Genomic DNA, 16,851 nt, shown 5'->3' with positions numbered 1-16,851 from the left:
TGGGATCCAGGGAAACATGATGAGGCTATGGTCCTGGCTGGGAATGGCCGAATGAGCTGGAGAAGGTGGGACCACATAGGACGCCGATCCAATAAACGGGAAGGAGTTTTCGTGACGTAATCGGCGCGCGCCGGAAGCGCGATTCACACGGGTCCCACGGCAGGTGGCGTGGATGGCCGGCTTCGCTGAGCTCGGGTTGTCTTCATGGCTCGTGGAACAATGTCGGCAGCTGGGTTTGAAGCAGCCTACGCCCGTGCAACTCGGCTGCATCCCCGCCATCCTGGAGGGTGAGTGTAGCCAGGCGGCTTTCCTAAGAGGCGTTATCGCTCCTCTCGCCTCCCTTCCCTACTAGTAGCCTTTGCCCACGCCGGTCCCACGGGACGAGGGGCGGCCTTGGGCGTTGCTGGGAGCATGGGTTCCGGAGGCAGACTGGGCAGTGTTGACGTTTGGGCTCCACAACTGACTCGTTGCGTGTAGGCACACAAGTGACGTAATCTCTGAAACTTTCATAGTCTCAGGACAAGGAGAGTTTGACGAATAACTTGTTTGATAGTGCCGTGAAGGTTCGGCAGAGCTGGCACTACTATCTTCATTTTACAAATAGGAACTGAGGCTGTCGACACTGCTAGTATATCCAGGACTCCGTGGTCTTATGACGGGTCTCCCTGCTCTTCTGGCTAAACCCAGTTTTGCTGTTAAAAAGATGCCCACAGGAAGCCTAGCATGTGACAAGTTGAGAGATCGAATAAACAGAAATGAAAGCGTCAACAGGGCGCATAGGCTGCGTATTGGAGAAGGGAATTCAAAGTCGGATGCTCCAGGAGGGATCAGTATGAGGGTGGTAAGCTGCAGGCATCTCGGGTCAGATGGATATGGATCCCAGTCCAGCCTGCTACTCGTCGGCTGTGTGTCTTAAGAAAGTCTCTGAGACTCAGTTTCCCCTTTTGTTAAATGGAGACAATAATGGCTTCTCCCTTGTATGATTTGTTAGTTGCCCGTGATGGAATGTGGTTGGTGTGCCTGCAATGGAAAAGGCATAGGCCAGGACTGGGCTCGCAATAGCTGCTCATTAAACGCAGGCTATTGTAAACTATGTCCAATGGAACGGCTGTCTACACATAGAGTGTGTTGATGCTGTGTTGCTCTCCACCCAGGTCGGGACTGCTTAGGCTGTGCCAAGACAGGCAGCGGCAAGACAGCGGCATTTGTTCTTCCCATCTTGCAGAAGCTGTCTGAGGATCCCTATGGTATCTTCTGCCTTGTCTTGACACCCACTAGGTGAGCCTTCCAACGGGTCCCCTGGGTGTGCATTAACCAGCTGTGTTCTCTTGAGCAAGTGCCTTTCCCTCTCTGAGATGCACTTGCCCCATGTGTGAAATGGGGACAGAAATCGTGGTCACCTCGTAGGGGGGCTGCAGAATTAAGATAGTGTGTGTGACAATTTCTCAGCATAGGGCTTGACTTAGGGCAAGTGCTGGTCAGAAGGGAGATGCCAGTAGTTTTATAGTTCAAGAAATAGACGTGTCCCCTCCTTGGACAGCCAACCACAGCAGTTGACATAATAAGTCTCATAACGGGAGTAGGAGTGGTGGGCACAGCATTTCTTGATGGTGTGGCTTGGGGGGTTGGGAGGCCGGGGAGTCGAGGAAGACTTCATTCAGGGGGTGCCTTAAAGATGAAAAGGGCCTTGCAAAGGGAAAGGTATTCTAGGCAGAGGGACCTGCTGGTGCACAGATGCAAAGACATGAGAGCAGCAAGGAGCGGAAAGGGTGCCGGGGGCCGGGCACATTAGAGACAGTTCGAGAAGGGCCTTGAATGCCAAGCAGAGGATTAGAATTGATTCTGAGGGTGTGTGAGCAGAAGAGGGCAAGACAGGAGGCCAGGGAGAGGCATGAGCAGAGCTCATGGACGGAGGGTACAGAGCTGTGATCTGACCCAGCCTGGCCCCTTCGCACCCACAGGGAGCTGGCCTACCAGATCGCAGAGCAGCTCCGAGTCCTGGGGAAGCCTCTGGGCCTGAAAGACTGCGTCATCGTCGGTGGCATGGGTATGGGGCCGGGAGGCTGGGGGACCCTCTGTGTATGGGACCTCTGCAGCCTCAGACCACTTGCCCAGCCCTGCCTCTCCCCCTCTGCCCCCAGACATGGTGGCCCAGGCTCTGGAGCTCTCCCGGAAACCACATGTGGTCATTGCCACACCAGGGCGCCTAGCCGATCACCTCCGCAGCTCCAACACCTTCAGCATAAAGAAGATCCGCTTCCTGGTAAGCGGCCTGGCCCTGCCTTCTTGGACCTCGTGAGCTGGGGTCAGGGCCTCTGGGCCCAGTGTCCGCCTGGGATACTATCTCATCCATTTGGGAAACGTGTGTCCCCTAGACCACCTGGTAAAGTGCTAGGAACAGTGACGAGGACTATTCAGGGACCAAAAAGAGGGGGGTTCTGAGACTTGGGTGAGGAGACAGGCCTCCCAGACCTGGGGCCACAGATGGCACCCTCACCTCCACTCCCCCTTGCCCCCACGGCACTGCAGGTAATGGACGAGGCCGACCGGCTGTTGGAACAGGGCTGCACAGACTTCACTGCGGACCTGGAGGTCATCCTGGCGGCCGTGCCGGCCCACAGGCAGACACTGCTATTCAGCGCCACCCTAACCGACACGCTCAGGGAGCTGCAAGGCCTGGCCACCAACCAGCCCTTCTTCTGGGAGGCACAGGCCCCGTGAGTCCACAGCCACTGACAGGGCAGGCCAGCATGGGGGGTCACACCCAGGCGGGGTGAGGGGGCAGCTCCATCCATCAGAAGCCAGAACTAAGGCTCGGTGTCCCCAGGGTGAGCACCGTCGAGCAGTTGGACCAGCGCTACCTGCTGGTGCCTGAGAAAGTCAAGGATGCCTACTTGGTCCACCTGATCCAGAAGTTCCAGGATGAGCACGAGGACTGGTCCATCATCATCTTCACTAACACGTGCAAGTGAGCGTGGGTGGGCAGGGCCCTCCTCTCCCCGCCCATAGGCCTTCACTGCAGGAGGTGGCCCAGTGTCACAGGTCTGGGACACACAGCCCGTCTCAGCACTCCCCAGCCTCTGCTCAGACCAGAGGTTATGGGGGCTTTGTTCAAGGAGCCGGGGTCACCTCATCTGAAGGTAGCGCCCTCTGGCTTCAGAGTTCCTCAGCCCCACCCTTGATGGAAGGGCCAAGAAACCCCCGCAAGCACTGTTTCAGCAACCTAGTCATTGTGCTCTGGGGGTGTCACTGAGCTTTCCTGGGCCTCCAGTCCCAACTCGCAGGAAGTTGTGACAATTAACTGAGGCCTGATGTGTGTCAGCAGCAACATAAAGACCCCCGGGGCAGCTTCCATCAGCTCCTCCTTTGAGCTATTTGGGGACGTCATCAAGAAGTTATAGGCTATTCCAGCATTAGCCAGGACAACAGGGCAGAAATCAAGATGGTTCAAATGTATTGGCTCCCCGAAGAGAAAAGTTTGGCTGTGAGGTGGCTATCAGGCACAGCAGGATCCAGCAGCTTATGTGATAGTACCAGAGGTCTCTCTGTGCCCATCTCTGAACTCTGTTTTCCTCTGCTGCCTCCTTGGGAGGCTATGCCTTCTTGATGATAGTAACTACCCCTAGCAGCTCAGTTTCCAGCCCCCCAGCCCTGCAAACCCAGCAGAAGGAAAGAGATTACACCTGTTCCGAAGTCAAAGGAGCAGTCCCAGGCCTAAGGAGGGGTCAGCAGCGAGGACATCAGGCAGGGAGGACCTCTAACACCCTGCATCCTGCCTTTCCTTTCTAAGCTGAGCAGGGCCACCCTGCTTGGTGTTTCGGGGCTGCGTGCGGGCAGGAATGCCTTCCCAGGACCCCAGAACTTGGAGGGGTTAATGGGTGCATCCTTCCCACCAGGACCTGCCAGATCTTATGTATGATGCTGCGCAAATTCAGCTTCCCTGCCGTGGCTCTGCATTCCATGATGAAACAGGTGAGGCAGCTCGCTCTATACCCACCAGCCTCAGGGCCTTTGCACAGACTTATCCCTCTGCCTCGAACCGTCTTCCTACTGCCTTTTCTCTCCTGGTCTCAAAAGGCCACTGCTCGGCGAGAGCCTCCCTGAATACATCTCATTCAACCACTGTTCAGTTGTCCTTGTCTGGCCTTTTCACGGTCACCTCCTTCAGTGGACTGAGCCCCGTGAGGGCAAGGACTGTCCTGGCCTCTGCCCTCCCCCCACCCACTGGCGTTTCTCTCCCTGACCTGGCACAGAAAGAACGCTTTGCCGCCCTGGCCAAGTTCAAGTCCAGCATCTACCGGATCCTGATTGCGACAGACGTGGCTTCCCGGTGAGCGGCCCCTGGGTCTGGGCTCCACCCCTGCCTGGGTCACTCCCCTACGACGGCCCGGCGAGGCCCCAAGGCAGGGTCAGAGGGACAGGCTGGCTTTGGGTGTGGGTCAGGCAGCCCCAGCTTCTGAGAAAAGTGACTTTGGTGAGTCCCCGCCTCAGTTTCCCCACGTGGGTGTTGGAGCTGATTGGCCTCTGCCTGCAGGGGCCTGGACATCCCCACAGTGCAGGTGGTCATCAACCACAACACCCCCGGGCTCCCCAAGATCTACATCCACCGAGTCGGCCGGACGGCCCGTGCAGGTGAGCGGGCTGGGCAGCGTCTGGGCACCTGTCCCTCCAGCACGCCCAGACCCGAGGACCTAAGTTGTGAGCCGGTGGGACGTGGGTGGGATGTAGCCCACGGGCGAGAGCCACTAGGGGTAACGTTTGCAAGTTAGGGTAATCGTCCTTTCAAACGCAAAGGCGAGGGGTGTTCTGCTTGCCCCACGTGACCTGGGTCATGCTGAGTGGCATGAGGCTGTCCTCTGGGAAGGTGGCCCACACTGCCCCAGCCCCCTTTTCCTGTCTGAGTTCTCAGTCGGGGCCCGGCAGCAAGGAAATGAAAAGGCCCGAGAATAAGAACCTGCCCCTCAGGATGTGACGGCCAAGTTTGGTCCCTCACTGTGACCTTGGCCCAAGGGCCAAGGAGACATTCTTTTATCCGATCCCCAGCCTTGCCCGGGAGAGGCATGGTGTCTGTGAGATTCTGTCACACCTGGCACCTGGAGAGACATGGTTCCTGAGGACAGACTGGGCCTGGCCATTCTTTCCTGACCCCGTGGCGTCGGGCAGGTCATGTCTGTTCCCTGGGCTTCAAATGGCGGATAGCAATAATGATGATGCATCTTGGGGGCTGCTGTGAGGGTCGCAAACCTTGTGAGCTGTCAGTGCCCTTCTAGCCCGCGTCAGTCACAGAAATGGGGAGCAGAGATCTGGGCTGAGGTTCATGAGGACTAATGGCTGAGATAACTTAGCCCGGGCTCCCTGGCAGCCAAGCCAAAAAGGGAAATCAGCCAGTTACCAGCCTCTGTGTAAGGCCAGGCTGACAGGAGAGCTGCCTCTTTCTAGCATCCTACGGCTCCTCTGGGACAGACAGATAACTGTGGTGTGTCCCCACAGGGCGACAAGGACAAGCCATCACACTGGTGACACAGTATGACATCCACCTGGTGCATGCCATCGAGGAGCAGATCAGTGAGTGAGGCAGGGTGGGTAGAGAGCAGAGGTGGGCGCCTCTGGGTTAGACACCTGTTTGCCCCCATCAAACGTTCCTTTTGGGGCCGGGCGCGGTGGCTCACGCCTGTAATCCTAGCACTCTGGGAGGCCGAGGCGGGCGGATTGTTTGAGCTCAGGAGTTCGAGACCAGCCTGAGCAAGAGCGAGACCCCGTCTCTACTAAAAATAGAAAGAAATTAATCGGACAACTAAAAATAGATAGAAAAAATTAGCCGGGCATGGTGGCGCATGCCTGTAGTCCCAGCTACTCGGGAGGCTGAGGCAGGAGGATCGCTTGAGCCCAGGAGTCTGAGGTTGCTGTGAGCTAGGCTGACGCCACGGCACTCACTCTAGCCAGGGCAACAAAGTGAGACTCAGTCTCAAAAAAAAAAAGGTTCCTTTTGCCCAGTTCTTGAAACAGAAACTCCCCACAGTGGCCAACAGCAGCTGAAAGCCACCTCGGACAGGAGGGGACTTTGGGTTTTCAGACTGAGGTGTGTGGACGGTCCTTGAGGCCATCCACTGTGACATCAAAGGCCCCAGTGACAACCTAGGCCTGGGCCTATTAAAGACCCTTTCAAGTGGTTTAATGTGTAGCCAAGACAGAGAACTACTGATTGGGGTGTGTCCGATCACAGCACAGACTGTCCTAAAATTCAGAACCATTTCGACTTTAAAAGACATTGTTTCCAAGCAAAGAAGAGATAGCAGGCCGCTCCTTCCTAAGGCCCGACATCCCTGGTCTTGCCCACCTAACTCTTAACTGATACGACCCCGTGTGAACTTGTATGCCGCACTGCACGGGGAGCTCACTACATGGCCGAACTCCTTCCCTCCCTGTTCTGTTTCCTCCCCACCCCTGCCCGGGGCTTGGCTGCCCCCGCAGAGAAGAAGCTGGAGGAATTCTCGGTGGAGGAGGCCCAGGTGCTGCAGATCCTCACGCAGGTCAACGTGGTTCGGAGAGAGTGTGAGATTGTGAGTGTCAGAGGCGGGGCCTGGGGTGCCTCCTTCAAGACAGGGAACCCCTGACCAGCTTCTCCCTGCCCCCCCCCAGAAACTGGAGGCGGCCCACTTTGACGAGAAGAAAGAAATCAACAAGCGGAAGCAGCTGATCCTGGAGGGGAAGGTGAGGGCCGAGCTGGCGGGGGTGGGGAGGGAGGGCTGCAGGTGGGTTCTCGGTGCAGCGGGGAAGGCGCCCAGCTCAGCGACCTCATTCCCACGCCAGGACCCTGACCTGGAGGCCAAGCGTAAGGCCGAGCTGGCCAAGATCAAGCAGAAGCACCGGCTCTTTAGGGAGAAGGTGGAACAGACGCTGCGGCGGCAGAAGGCAGCAGGGCGGGCTGCCCGGGGCGTCCACCCAGCACCCCGCCCGGGGCCCGCCCAGAGCCCAGCCTGAGCCCCACACGGCCCCTGCCTCCCCAGTTTGAGGGACCTCTCCTGGGGTCTGCCCAGTCCCCCTCAGCAGACCCTGTGGGCAACGAGCCCCTCGTCCCTGTGCCCCCCGCTGTCCCCTTCTTGGAGCCTTGGCCGAGAGGCCGCAGAGGAGGAAGGAACACACTGGCCAGGAGGTTGGACTGAACTCCATGTAGTACGCCCGGGCCAGGGTCACCCCCAGAGGAGCCGTGTGCAGCAGGCGCTCAATAAATGGGTCTTTTCGACTTGCTCAGTGTGATTCTCCAAGAACAACAGGGGTGAGGGTGGGAGAATACGGTGTGGCCGCCTGTGCCTCTCTGGTCCCCAGGACACCACGTCCACTTCCTGCAGGCAGCCCCTACGCTGTGCGGACAGACCACCGGCCTGAGCTCCAGGCTGTGCCCGGGGCCCTCGTGGCGGTGAAGCCCCTTCTCTGGGTTTCTCCAGGTCCCGCAACTGCACCGCTCTCCAAACGCGTCGCAAGGTGTCACGGTCACCCTCGTGCCTAGTGAACGGCTATGTTCTGAGCACTTCCCCACCTGGCCCCATCTGGGGGTCGCGACCAGAGTGAAGGGGAACTTCTCCAGGGCTACCTGAGTCCAAACCTGGCCAGACAACGCGGGCTAAGCCGAAGGGGACGGGCAGAGGTACCGGGCAGAGCCAGGCTCCCGGCGGCCTACTAGGCACATGCCTCGGGCTGTGAGCCTCACTCCGCACCTGCAGGTGGCTAACAGTTGCCATGTGGACGTGGGGTCGGCTCAGGTGCACCCCAGGGGAGGCGTGTAAAGAGGCTGGTGACAGATGTTAGGTGCCCACACACCACACGTACACAGCCACGCTTAGAAATGTAATCTGGGCATCAGTACACACCCCAGGGATCTAGAAATTCTACACAATGGAAAGCTCAAAAACAGCCCCCGGCTGTGAACGGCCAGGGCCGGCTGGGGAGGTGTGGCCAGGCCTGCCCCGGGCTGAGTGGGGACCCCCAGTCCCTGCTAGGGCGAATGCGCCTGCCTGCCGCCCGCAGCCTGGCCCACGCGGTGGGCCGGAATCGTTCCTGTACAAGCAGCCGAGGGCCCTGCTCCCACTCAGACGCGGCAGCCAGGATCAGGGCGCGGCCTCAGCCAGGCGGGCCAGGCCCTCACGCAGCTCGCTCAACTCGAACAGCCGCACGTCCAGCAGCTGCGCCGCCCGGCCCACCTCGGCCCGCGCCCGCTCCCGCTCCGCCCGCGCCTCCTCCAGGCTGCGCTCCGTCACCCGCAGCTGATGTTCCAGCTCCGCGTTGCGGGTCTCCAGGTCCTGCAGGCAGAGGGTGGACAGGGTTGGGGACCCCAACAAGTCTCGAGTCACCAGCCTCGCCTGAGGCATCCAGCATCTGACGGCCATCCCCAGGGCCCCTGCTCTGGCCCAAGCCCCCTCTGCTTCCCCGCCTGCTCCCCGCGCCTCTGCTCTGCTCACAACTCCCTGTTCCCCTGGCCATTTGGGCCATTTTGAACACCACAGAAGTGATCATGTCCTTCCTCTACTGAAAACCGTCCTGTGGCTCCCATCACACTGGGACTAAAACGCACACCAGCCTCACTGGCCTCTTTGTCCCTGGACACCCAAGTTTCTTCCCACCTCAGGGCCTTTGCATGTGCTGTGCCCTCTGTTCTACACACTTCCCCAACTTGTCTCCCCCAGCGACCCTTTTAGGGGATTCAGATCCTTGAACATCTCTACTTATTGGGCTCCCAGGAAGTGCTCACTGAACATTTCTTGGATAAAGGCTTCAGCCAAAGCCAAGCCAGCCAGACCCGGATTCAAATGCAGGAGGCTCTGTGATCTCGGGCCGAGGACATGTGAGGATGTGACAGGGTCAAGCATCGGAATTCAGCAGGAACTCAAAAGTTGCTTGTTGAACTCACGGACGGATGTGAAACTACTACTAATCGTCGGTTACGAAGCACCTGCGGGCCTGGTCTTCCCGACAATTTAGTCTTAGGTAGACACCGTCCTGACTCCGGGTGCAGGCGGGAGACTGAGTCTCGAGGAGGCACGGAGCTGCCCAGGACCCACCAGGAAGGCAGATCTCCTCGGCCCCCATCACCCCACCTCCTGGCGCCCACACACACCTGCACCTTTTGCTGCGTCTCCTCACGCTCAGTGGTGTCCGGGGCCTCTCGGGGCCCGCCCGTCTGTGTCCTCAGGGTCTGGATCTCCTAGAGGAGGAGGGTCCCAGGGTCTGTCCGGGGTCCTGGCTCCCCCGTGGGCGGTGAGGGGAGGCCAGGCCCAGGCCGACACTCGGTGCTCACCTGGTCCTTGGTCTGCACTAGTGCCTCCAGCTGCTCCAGCGACTGAGCCGGCACTTCCTTCTCGCTGACCTGGGGAGCCTCCGCAGCTGCCTGGGCCTCCAGTTCAGCCACCTGTGCGGACAGGAATCTCAGCCCCTGATGCTCCAGCCAGGACCCCTGGGGAATCTGCCTCCTGCTGGACTTTAGGGAAGCTGGCATTGTCTCAGACCCATTTTATAGAGCAAGAAACTGAGGCTTGGGGAAGTGAACTGCTGAGGCCACACAGCCAGTCCACAAACCCAAGGCAGATGGGACAGGTGGAGACGCGGGCTACACAGTTGCTGCGGTCTCTGGGAGAGGTTTCTGGGAGGGAGGGGTCTCTGCCCTCACCCGCTGCCGCAGCCGCTCAGCCTCCGCTCGCTGGGCCTCCAGCTGCTGCCTCCACTGGGCGGCAGCGGCGTTGGCCTCTCGCAGCGCGCCCGCCAGCTTGTTGTTGCTGTCCTGCAGCGCGAAGAACTCGGCCTCCCACTGTACCTCGCCCACGGAGCTGCAGGGACGCGAGGGTCAACAAGGGGCGACCGCGGGCCGGGGGCCCGGGGTCCCAATTGATGCTAGATTAGGGGGCGGGGTGACGCTGGGCTGGGGGCGGGGCCGGGGTAGGGTGGCTCTGGACTGGGGGCGGGGTCAGGGCGACACTGGGGCGGGCTAGGGGCGGGGCCAAGGTAGCGCCGAGCTAGGATTTGGGGTCCCGGGAGGCGTGGTCTTGTCCGGACCGGGTCCAAGTAGGCACGTGGAGTCCGCCCAGTGAGACACTGTCCCAGTGGGAGACGGGGGAGGTGCCAGCCGATGGGGACACGGTCAGAATGGGGTTGGGGGTGGGGAGGCGCCCCAGGATTTATCACCGGCCTGGACCGGCATAGACGGCGCGGGTTTAGCCGAGAGGAGCGGCCGAGAAAGGGGCGGAGTCATCCGCGGAGGCGTGGCCAACGCGGGGGCGCGGTGGGCTGAGGACTCGGCAGGACCCGGGCGGGCGGCCTCCTCCGCTTCCCCAGGTCCTGGGTCCAAAGCCAGATCCCGCCGTCGGCCGCACTCCCCGGACTTCTGAGAAGCCCCCTCCTCGCCACCCCCCACGCCCTGCCGGGCCCCTCACCCCTCGGACAGCATCTTCTTGAGCCGCTCTCGCTCCGTGGGGCCGGGGGCGTCCGCGCTCTGGCTGCGGAACAGCTTCTCCTCGCCGGGGCCATTGGCACTGACAAGGGGGGTTGGGGGCACCTGTGGGTGGGGACAAGGATGGACTCTTTTTTTTTTTGAGACAGAGTCTCACTGTGTTGCCCGGGCTAGAATGAGTGCTGTGGCATCAGCCTAGCTCACAGCAACCTCCAACTCCTGGGCTCGAGCGATCCTCCTGCCTCAGCCTCCCGAGTAGCTGGAACTACAGGCATACGCCACCATGCCCGGCTAATTTTTTCTTTATATTTTTAGCTGTCCAATTAATTTCTTTCTATCTTTAGTAGAGACGGGGTCCCGCTCTTGCTCAGGCTGGCCTCCAACTCCTGAGCCCAAACGATCGGCCCGCCTCGGCCTCCCAGAGTGCTAGGATTGCAGGCGTGAGCCACCGCGCCCCGCCAAGGATGGACTCTTGATAAGCGGTGGCTTCAGTCAAGAAGAGGTTAGAAGATCATGGTTGGGGTGCCACTGGAGTCGTGACTCAGGTTAGGGGGTCCGAACTGACCTATGGCCCCAGCAGGTCCTGCCCAGCACAGGATCCAAGCGCACCCCTCACCACCTCACCCACCCTCCATGGCTCCCCAGGGCCCGTGTGCTGGGAGTCCCGTGCCCCACCCCCACCTTGCCTGCCTGGGCTTTCACTAATCCCCCAGGAGCAAACCCGCCTAAACCCGCCTAAACCCGCCTAAACCCGTCTAAACTCCAGTGAGGAAACACTCAGAAAGCTCCCCCCTGCTTCCTCATAGCAAAGCTCTTCCCTGAGGCCAATCTTCAAGATCACATTTATGACGCCAGCAGGAAGGGCCCTGAGGGCAGAGGCCGGCCTGGTTTTTCATCTCTGTAACCCCTGTGCCCAGCCTTGGGCCTGGCACACAGCAGGTGCTCAATAAATGATGTCGAATTAATTAATGTGGGAAAACACCCAGGGGCGGTTCATGGCTCTGCTCTGTGCCCAGCCGTTTCAACTTCTAGTCTTCAATGCTGCCGTCTGAGCTGGTTTTGTCACGGGCACCTACTGGGTGGCCTCCCTGACCCTAGGCTAGGCCCAGCCCCCCATGACATGTTCCCATACCCCTCCTCTGTGGTCACCACCATGGGTCTAACTTTATGTCATCTGGGAGCATTTGGTCTTGGGTACCAGCATGGTGCCCAGATCCCCAATACGGGTGGGCATGGGAGGGACAAGGAATGCCCACCTGGTGGGAGGCGAGCCCCAGGGCTGGACTGGTGAGCTCCCCACCATCCTGAGATTTCTCCCGTGCCAGCCTCGCCGCTTCCTTCACTTCCTGGAACTTCTCCGCAAACTGGAGGGCCGAGGGAGGGAAGGAGAAGAAACAGACAATCAACAAACCCCCAGGTCACCCCCATCCAGGGACAGCCCTGTTGCTTTGGAAAGAATCTTCAGAACTGTAACCATCCCCTTATCACACAAACTGTAAGAAGGAAAGAAGGTTTGGAAAATGATGATGTTCCAGCAGAGGAGGTATTACAGCAGGCTGCCAGGTGGCATTAAATCACAGAGGTGGCACGAAGTACATTGTGCCACACTGAGAAACGGATTCCCTTTTCCTATCTGACTTATTTCAACAAAGAGAGACTCAGGTTGGTGCTAATCTGTCTTTAACACCTGTTAAAAATCCCTTTATAACAACGAGAGAGTAGGAAAAAAGAAAAAAGAAAGGCGATACAAGGACACATTTAAAGAGAGAGAGAGAGAGAGAGAGAGAGAGAGAGTAGGTCTTGGGCTCTGAGAAGCATCCGCAATCAGTGAGAGAATAATCTCCGCTTCTGTTTTCGTTGTACTAAATGATTACGTCTACCAGGTGGTAAGCTATGACAAGCAACACCAGGTTTCCAGTTAGGATAGGATATGATTTTTCCCCCCATTTTAAAATAAATTTCCTTAGTTTAAAAATAATTTTGTTAAAGAAAATCTTAACAAATAGCCACTTGATTTGTGCAAAAGGCATCAGTGTCATTCACGAAGGGAAAATGATCTTTTCAAAAAATGGTCCAATGGCTGGGTGCGGTGGCTCACGCCTGTAATCCTAGCACTCTGGGAGGCCGAGGTGGGAGGATCGCTTGAGTTCAGAAATTCGAGACCAGCCTGAGCAAGAGGGAGACCCCATCTCTACTAAAAATGAAAAAATTAGCCGGGTGTGGTGGTGTGCCTGCAGTCCCAGCTACTCGGGAGGCTGAGGCAGGAGGATCGCTTGAGCCCAGGAGTTGGAGGTTGCTGTAATCAAGGCTGACACCACAGCACTCTGGCCCTGGCAACAGAGCAAGACTCTGTCTCAAAAAACAAAAAACAAAAACAAACAAAAAAAAATGGTCCAAGAGCAACTCAACATTTATATGGGAAAAAAATGAACCTGGACCCCTTCCTTGCACCACCCACAGAAATCAATTCAAGACCTAAATGAGGAAGATAAATTATAAAGCTTCTAGAACAAAACAAAGGAGAAAATCTTGATGACCTCAGCAAGGCACAGAAAGCACTAATCATCAAAGAAACAATGGATAAAGATAATAGGTGGCTCACGCCTGTAATCCTAGCTCTCTGGGAGGCCGAGGCGGGTGGATCGCTCAAGGTCAGGAGTTCGAGACCAGCCTGAGCAAGAGCGAGACCCCGTCTCTACTAAAAATAGAAAGAAATTAATCGGACAACTAAAAATAGATAGAAAAAATTAGCCGGGCATGGTGGCGCATGCCTGTAGTCCCGCTACTCGGGAGGCTGAGGCAGGAGGATCCTTTGAGCCCAGGAGTCTGAGGTTGCTGTGAGCTAGGCTGACGCCACGGCACTCACTCTAGCCAGGGCAACAAAGTGAGACTCTTGTCTCAAAAAAAAAAAAAAAAAAAGATAATATGGAAGTATAGAGACAGCAGAGGGTGGTGGATTATGCAGTATTGCTGGGGCGTGTGGGGAGGTGCCCAGCCAGCCCAGGCACTCATTTGGGAGTAAGGTGAGTAGGTGAAGAGTAAGGTGTATTCAAAATTGGAGCAAGTGGCCAAGAGAACTGGGACTCAAACCACGGAACCTGGAATAGGCTTCCAGTTCATCTAATGTCTTTTTTAAATTAATTAATTATTTTTTAAGAGATGGGGTCTTGCTATGCTGTCCAGTCTTGCCTTGTAACTCCTGGGCTCAAGTGATCCTCCTATCTTGGCGTCCCAAAGTACTGGGATTACAGGTGTGAGCCACCACACCCAGCATTCTGGCTCATCACACTCAGCCTGCCTATTCTGCAGGGAGACAGAGGCCTGGGACCTGCCCGAGGTCCCCCAGTGCACAGAGGAGAAGACCTAGGCCCAGCCCTGTTCCTCCCTCCACTCCTCTCCCAGCCTACCTGTGTCAGATGCTGCTCAGAGGCAAAGCCAAGGCCGTAGACAGTGTTGGCACGACTGTCCGCCCACTGCCCGAACTTCTGGGAGGTTTTGGTAAAGGTCATGTTGGGGGTGACGGTGCTGTTAATGATGGCCTGGGCAGGGGTGCAAAACAAAGTTCAAGGTTGATGGGACTGATAATAACAAACATGAAACCCCCTGTATCACCTGCGTCAGGGTCTCGGAGCCCTGAGCCATTTCAGGAGAGAGAAACTGAGGCCCAGGAAGGCTCAGGGTTTCCCACCCCCTGTGGCAAACAGCAAGGTCTGTCGCCAGGACCCCTGGTGCCTATGCCCCGCCCAGACCCTGCCTGGACCTTGGCACCCCCGATGCTGATGATGCGGTAGACATTGCGGGTGGCATCGTAGAAATAGGAGACAGTGAGCGCGTGCTTGCCGGCTGGGATCCAGTTCCGCTTGGTGGCCGGGTCAATCTGGAACACGTGCGCCCGTGTGCTGAAGATGGGCTGCTCCCTGCGTGGGGAGAGGGTGCTCAGTGGGGGCCAGGCACCCCCGCCCAGAAGCTGAGAGCCAGGCTGGGGGAGCTGGGAGCTCACCTGGCTGTGGACATTGGTCAGGCTGGGCTGGGAAGGCTCTAAGCGGCAGCCAGAGGGGTGGCAGGAGCCGCTGGCTTGGCCCCTGGGGAGAAAGGGGGCCTGTGAGTGTCCCTCAGGCCTGGCTGAGGAAGGCCGAGCATGTCCAACCTCAGGACCCACCGCCTGGTGCACCGTTCACAGAACTTCCAGCCAAAAGGCAAGAGAATTAGTACAGGTCACTACACTAGCCAGGGGACCCCATCTTTCTTCATCTGGGGGAAGCCCTGAAACACCCTGGGCAGGAGGACATGGCTCTCTGAGAGCAGCCAAGTGGCCCCCGACATCCCAGTGAAAATTCTCATTGTCCCGGTTACTAGACGCCGAGTGAAGCCGCTACATCCTGGGACTGGGCCGGGACAGCCAAGGCCCACGCTGCCCAGTCCGTTCGGCCACGTTCACCCATTACGTCCCAGGGTAGGGCCGTCCATCAAAAAGCGGAGCGCGGACAGGTTCTTACTGGGAGACCAGTTAGCCACCAGACCGGAGAGGAACCCCTCAGCCCTCACCCCACGGCAGAGGCACACCTTGGAGTCAGAGTCCAAATCCCCAGGGAGCCCCCAGCCTAGTTGAAAAGACAAGATATAGCCAAACAGCAGACTCCCCCAGTCCACCGTGCGGGCCAGGACAGGAGCCAGGACGGGAGACTGGGCTCCCCAACCTCCCATCTGGTTCCGCTAGCCGCCAACCCAGGAAGCCAGGAACGATGCTGGGAGGGGACTTCCTGATCCTCCCCCCGTACCCCAAAACCTGCATCCAGGGGATGTGCAGGGGACCCAGGAGGGGATTGGGGGAGGGGAGGCCCCAGCCCAGCGGCCTCCGTGGTCAGAGGCGGGTGCCCCCCCATCCTGTCCTGGGCAGCTGCTGTCCAGGTCACAGGGTCTGAAACCGGAGCCCCCGAGTGGAGGAGGGGTGGCAGGTCTGGCCTGGGCTGGGGGCGGGTCTGGGCCGCCGAGGTTGCGGAGGTTGCAGCGGCGGTGCACGGGGATCCCCGGAACCCAGGCCCTTCCGGTCCGGCCGCTCCTGCCGCGACTTGCCGCGTTTGGGGAAAGTTACTCACCAACTAGTCATGCGCCTCGGACGCCGCCGGACGCGGGGCTCCCGGAGGGGGGTCCGACACCGCCCGGTGACAGGAATCCCCAGTCAGGCCGGTGGGTGAGGCCCCGTCCCACGCGCCCCACTTCAGGGGGGCTTGATACTCATTCAGGACCCAGTCCTCACCCGCATCAGGACACCAGTGCGCACCCCAACTTCGGGACGCGCGCCCCGACCGTGGAACTTCCGAGATCCCCGCGATGCCCCCCGACTCTGGGTCCAGAACTTCGGGGACACCTCCTCTACAACCCCAGGTCCGTAACTTCGTGGACCCCCTCCCGCGCTGCCACCTCTAGCCCCAGATCCAGAACTTGGAGACTCCCCCTTGTACCCAACTCCTAGACTTCGAGGCCCCCCCTGCCACCCCTCCAGTCCCCTGTCCGGAATTCCGGGACCCCTCCCGCACTATTCCGCCACCCCAGGTCCGAAACTTCGGGGACCCCTTCGCAGCCTCCTCCAACGCCGGGTCCAGAACTTTGGGAACCTCCCGCGCAGTCCCCGCCCGGACCCCGACTCCAGAACTTCGGGACCCCAGCGCTTTCCCCAGCCCTGGAACTCGGGGGCCTCGCACGGCCCCCAGGCCCCGCGGGCGGAACTTCGGGGGCCCCCGCGCCCTCCCGTGTCCCCGGGACTCCAAGGCCCCCGCGCTCCCGGCGCAGGCTCGGCCGGCCGGGCTCACCCTGCCGGGTCGGCGCCCCGCGAGTGTCCGGGCGCCGGTCGGGTGCGGCCCGCGGCGCTGACTCCGCGCAGCCGGGCGCCCCGCTCGCTCCCTGGCTCCCCGGCCCGCGCCCTCCGCGCCGCCCTCCGCGCCGCCCGCGCCTTTGTCTGCGCCGCCGCCGCCCGCGCCGCCTCCGGTCCCATCGCGGCCGGTCCCGACGCGGCCGCCGCCCGCCCCGCCTCCCGGGCCGCCGAGGCCGCCCCGCTGCGCCCCCTGCCGGCCCCTGCAGCTGGGGGCGCGGAGGGGGAGGGGACGCGGGCTGGGGGCTGGGGCGGGGGGCCAGGGTTGGGAGCAGGGGGCGGGAACAAAGAGACAGACATCCGGGATGAGAAAGGGACCAGGGACAGGCGGAGACAGACAAGGAGACAGGAAGCAATGGACAAACAGCTGGACGCATAGAGATGCGACCGCACCCTCCTTTCACCTTCTCAGGGGCAGCCCTGACCTTTCAGGTCGCTGCTGCCTCTACCTGGGGTCATGACCTCCGGCCTGTGACGGGGGCAAGGTTCCTCCTGGCCTGCCTGAGGGGAGTGGAGGTGCAGGGTTGGGGCGCGGGGCGCTGGT

At 59.6% G+C, this 16,851-nt stretch overlaps 2 protein-coding genes across 4 annotated transcripts; one reads left to right on the top strand and one right to left on the bottom strand.

The window, feature by feature from the left end:
• Positions 1-126: 126 nt before the first annotated feature.
• Positions 127-7,219, top strand: DDX49 (DEAD (Asp-Glu-Ala-Asp) box polypeptide 49). Its single transcript, XM_012654019.1, has 13 exons — positions 127-287; positions 1,155-1,278; positions 1,962-2,047; positions 2,142-2,263; positions 2,530-2,717; positions 2,828-2,968; positions 3,897-3,972; positions 4,254-4,330; positions 4,535-4,632; positions 5,491-5,565; positions 6,472-6,560; positions 6,640-6,711; positions 6,811-7,219. Exons 1-13 carry the CDS (start codon positions 173-175, stop codon positions 6,979-6,981), a joined length of 1,434 nt encoding a protein of 477 aa, XP_012509473.1. The 5' UTR covers positions 127-172; the 3' UTR covers positions 6,982-7,219.
• A 637-nt stretch (positions 7,220-7,856) lies between these two features.
• HOMER3 (homer scaffolding protein 3) lies at positions 7,857-16,429 on the bottom strand. 3 transcript variants are annotated; one of them, XM_012654015.1, is made up of 10 exons: positions 16,249-16,429; positions 14,439-14,520; positions 14,199-14,355; positions 13,846-13,977; positions 11,695-11,802; positions 10,422-10,543; positions 9,662-9,818; positions 9,293-9,403; positions 9,113-9,199; positions 7,857-8,297 (listed from the first exon to the last, which is right to left on the bottom strand). In XM_012654015.1, exons 2-10 carry the CDS (start codon positions 14,450-14,452, stop codon positions 8,106-8,108), a joined length of 1,080 nt encoding a protein of 359 aa, XP_012509469.1. In that variant the 5' UTR covers positions 14,453-14,520; positions 16,249-16,429; the 3' UTR covers positions 7,857-8,105. The 3 variants fall into 3 exon arrangements, with proteins under 3 accessions (XP_012509469.1, XP_012509471.1, XP_012509472.1); XM_012654017.1 differs by lacking the exon at positions 16,249-16,429 and adding an exon at positions 15,535-16,173; XM_012654018.1 differs by lacking the exon at positions 11,695-11,802 and having other exon boundaries at positions 16,249-16,411.
• Positions 16,430-16,851: the final 422 nt, after the last annotated feature.

This window comes from Propithecus coquereli, unplaced genomic scaffold (assembly GCF_000956105.1).
Source record: "Propithecus coquereli isolate 6110/MARCELLA unplaced genomic scaffold, Pcoq_1.0 Scaffold438, whole genome shotgun sequence".
Taxonomy (NCBI): Eukaryota; Metazoa; Chordata; class Mammalia; order Primates; family Indriidae; genus Propithecus; species Propithecus coquereli.
This window is presented reverse-complemented; position numbering and strand designations above follow the sequence as displayed.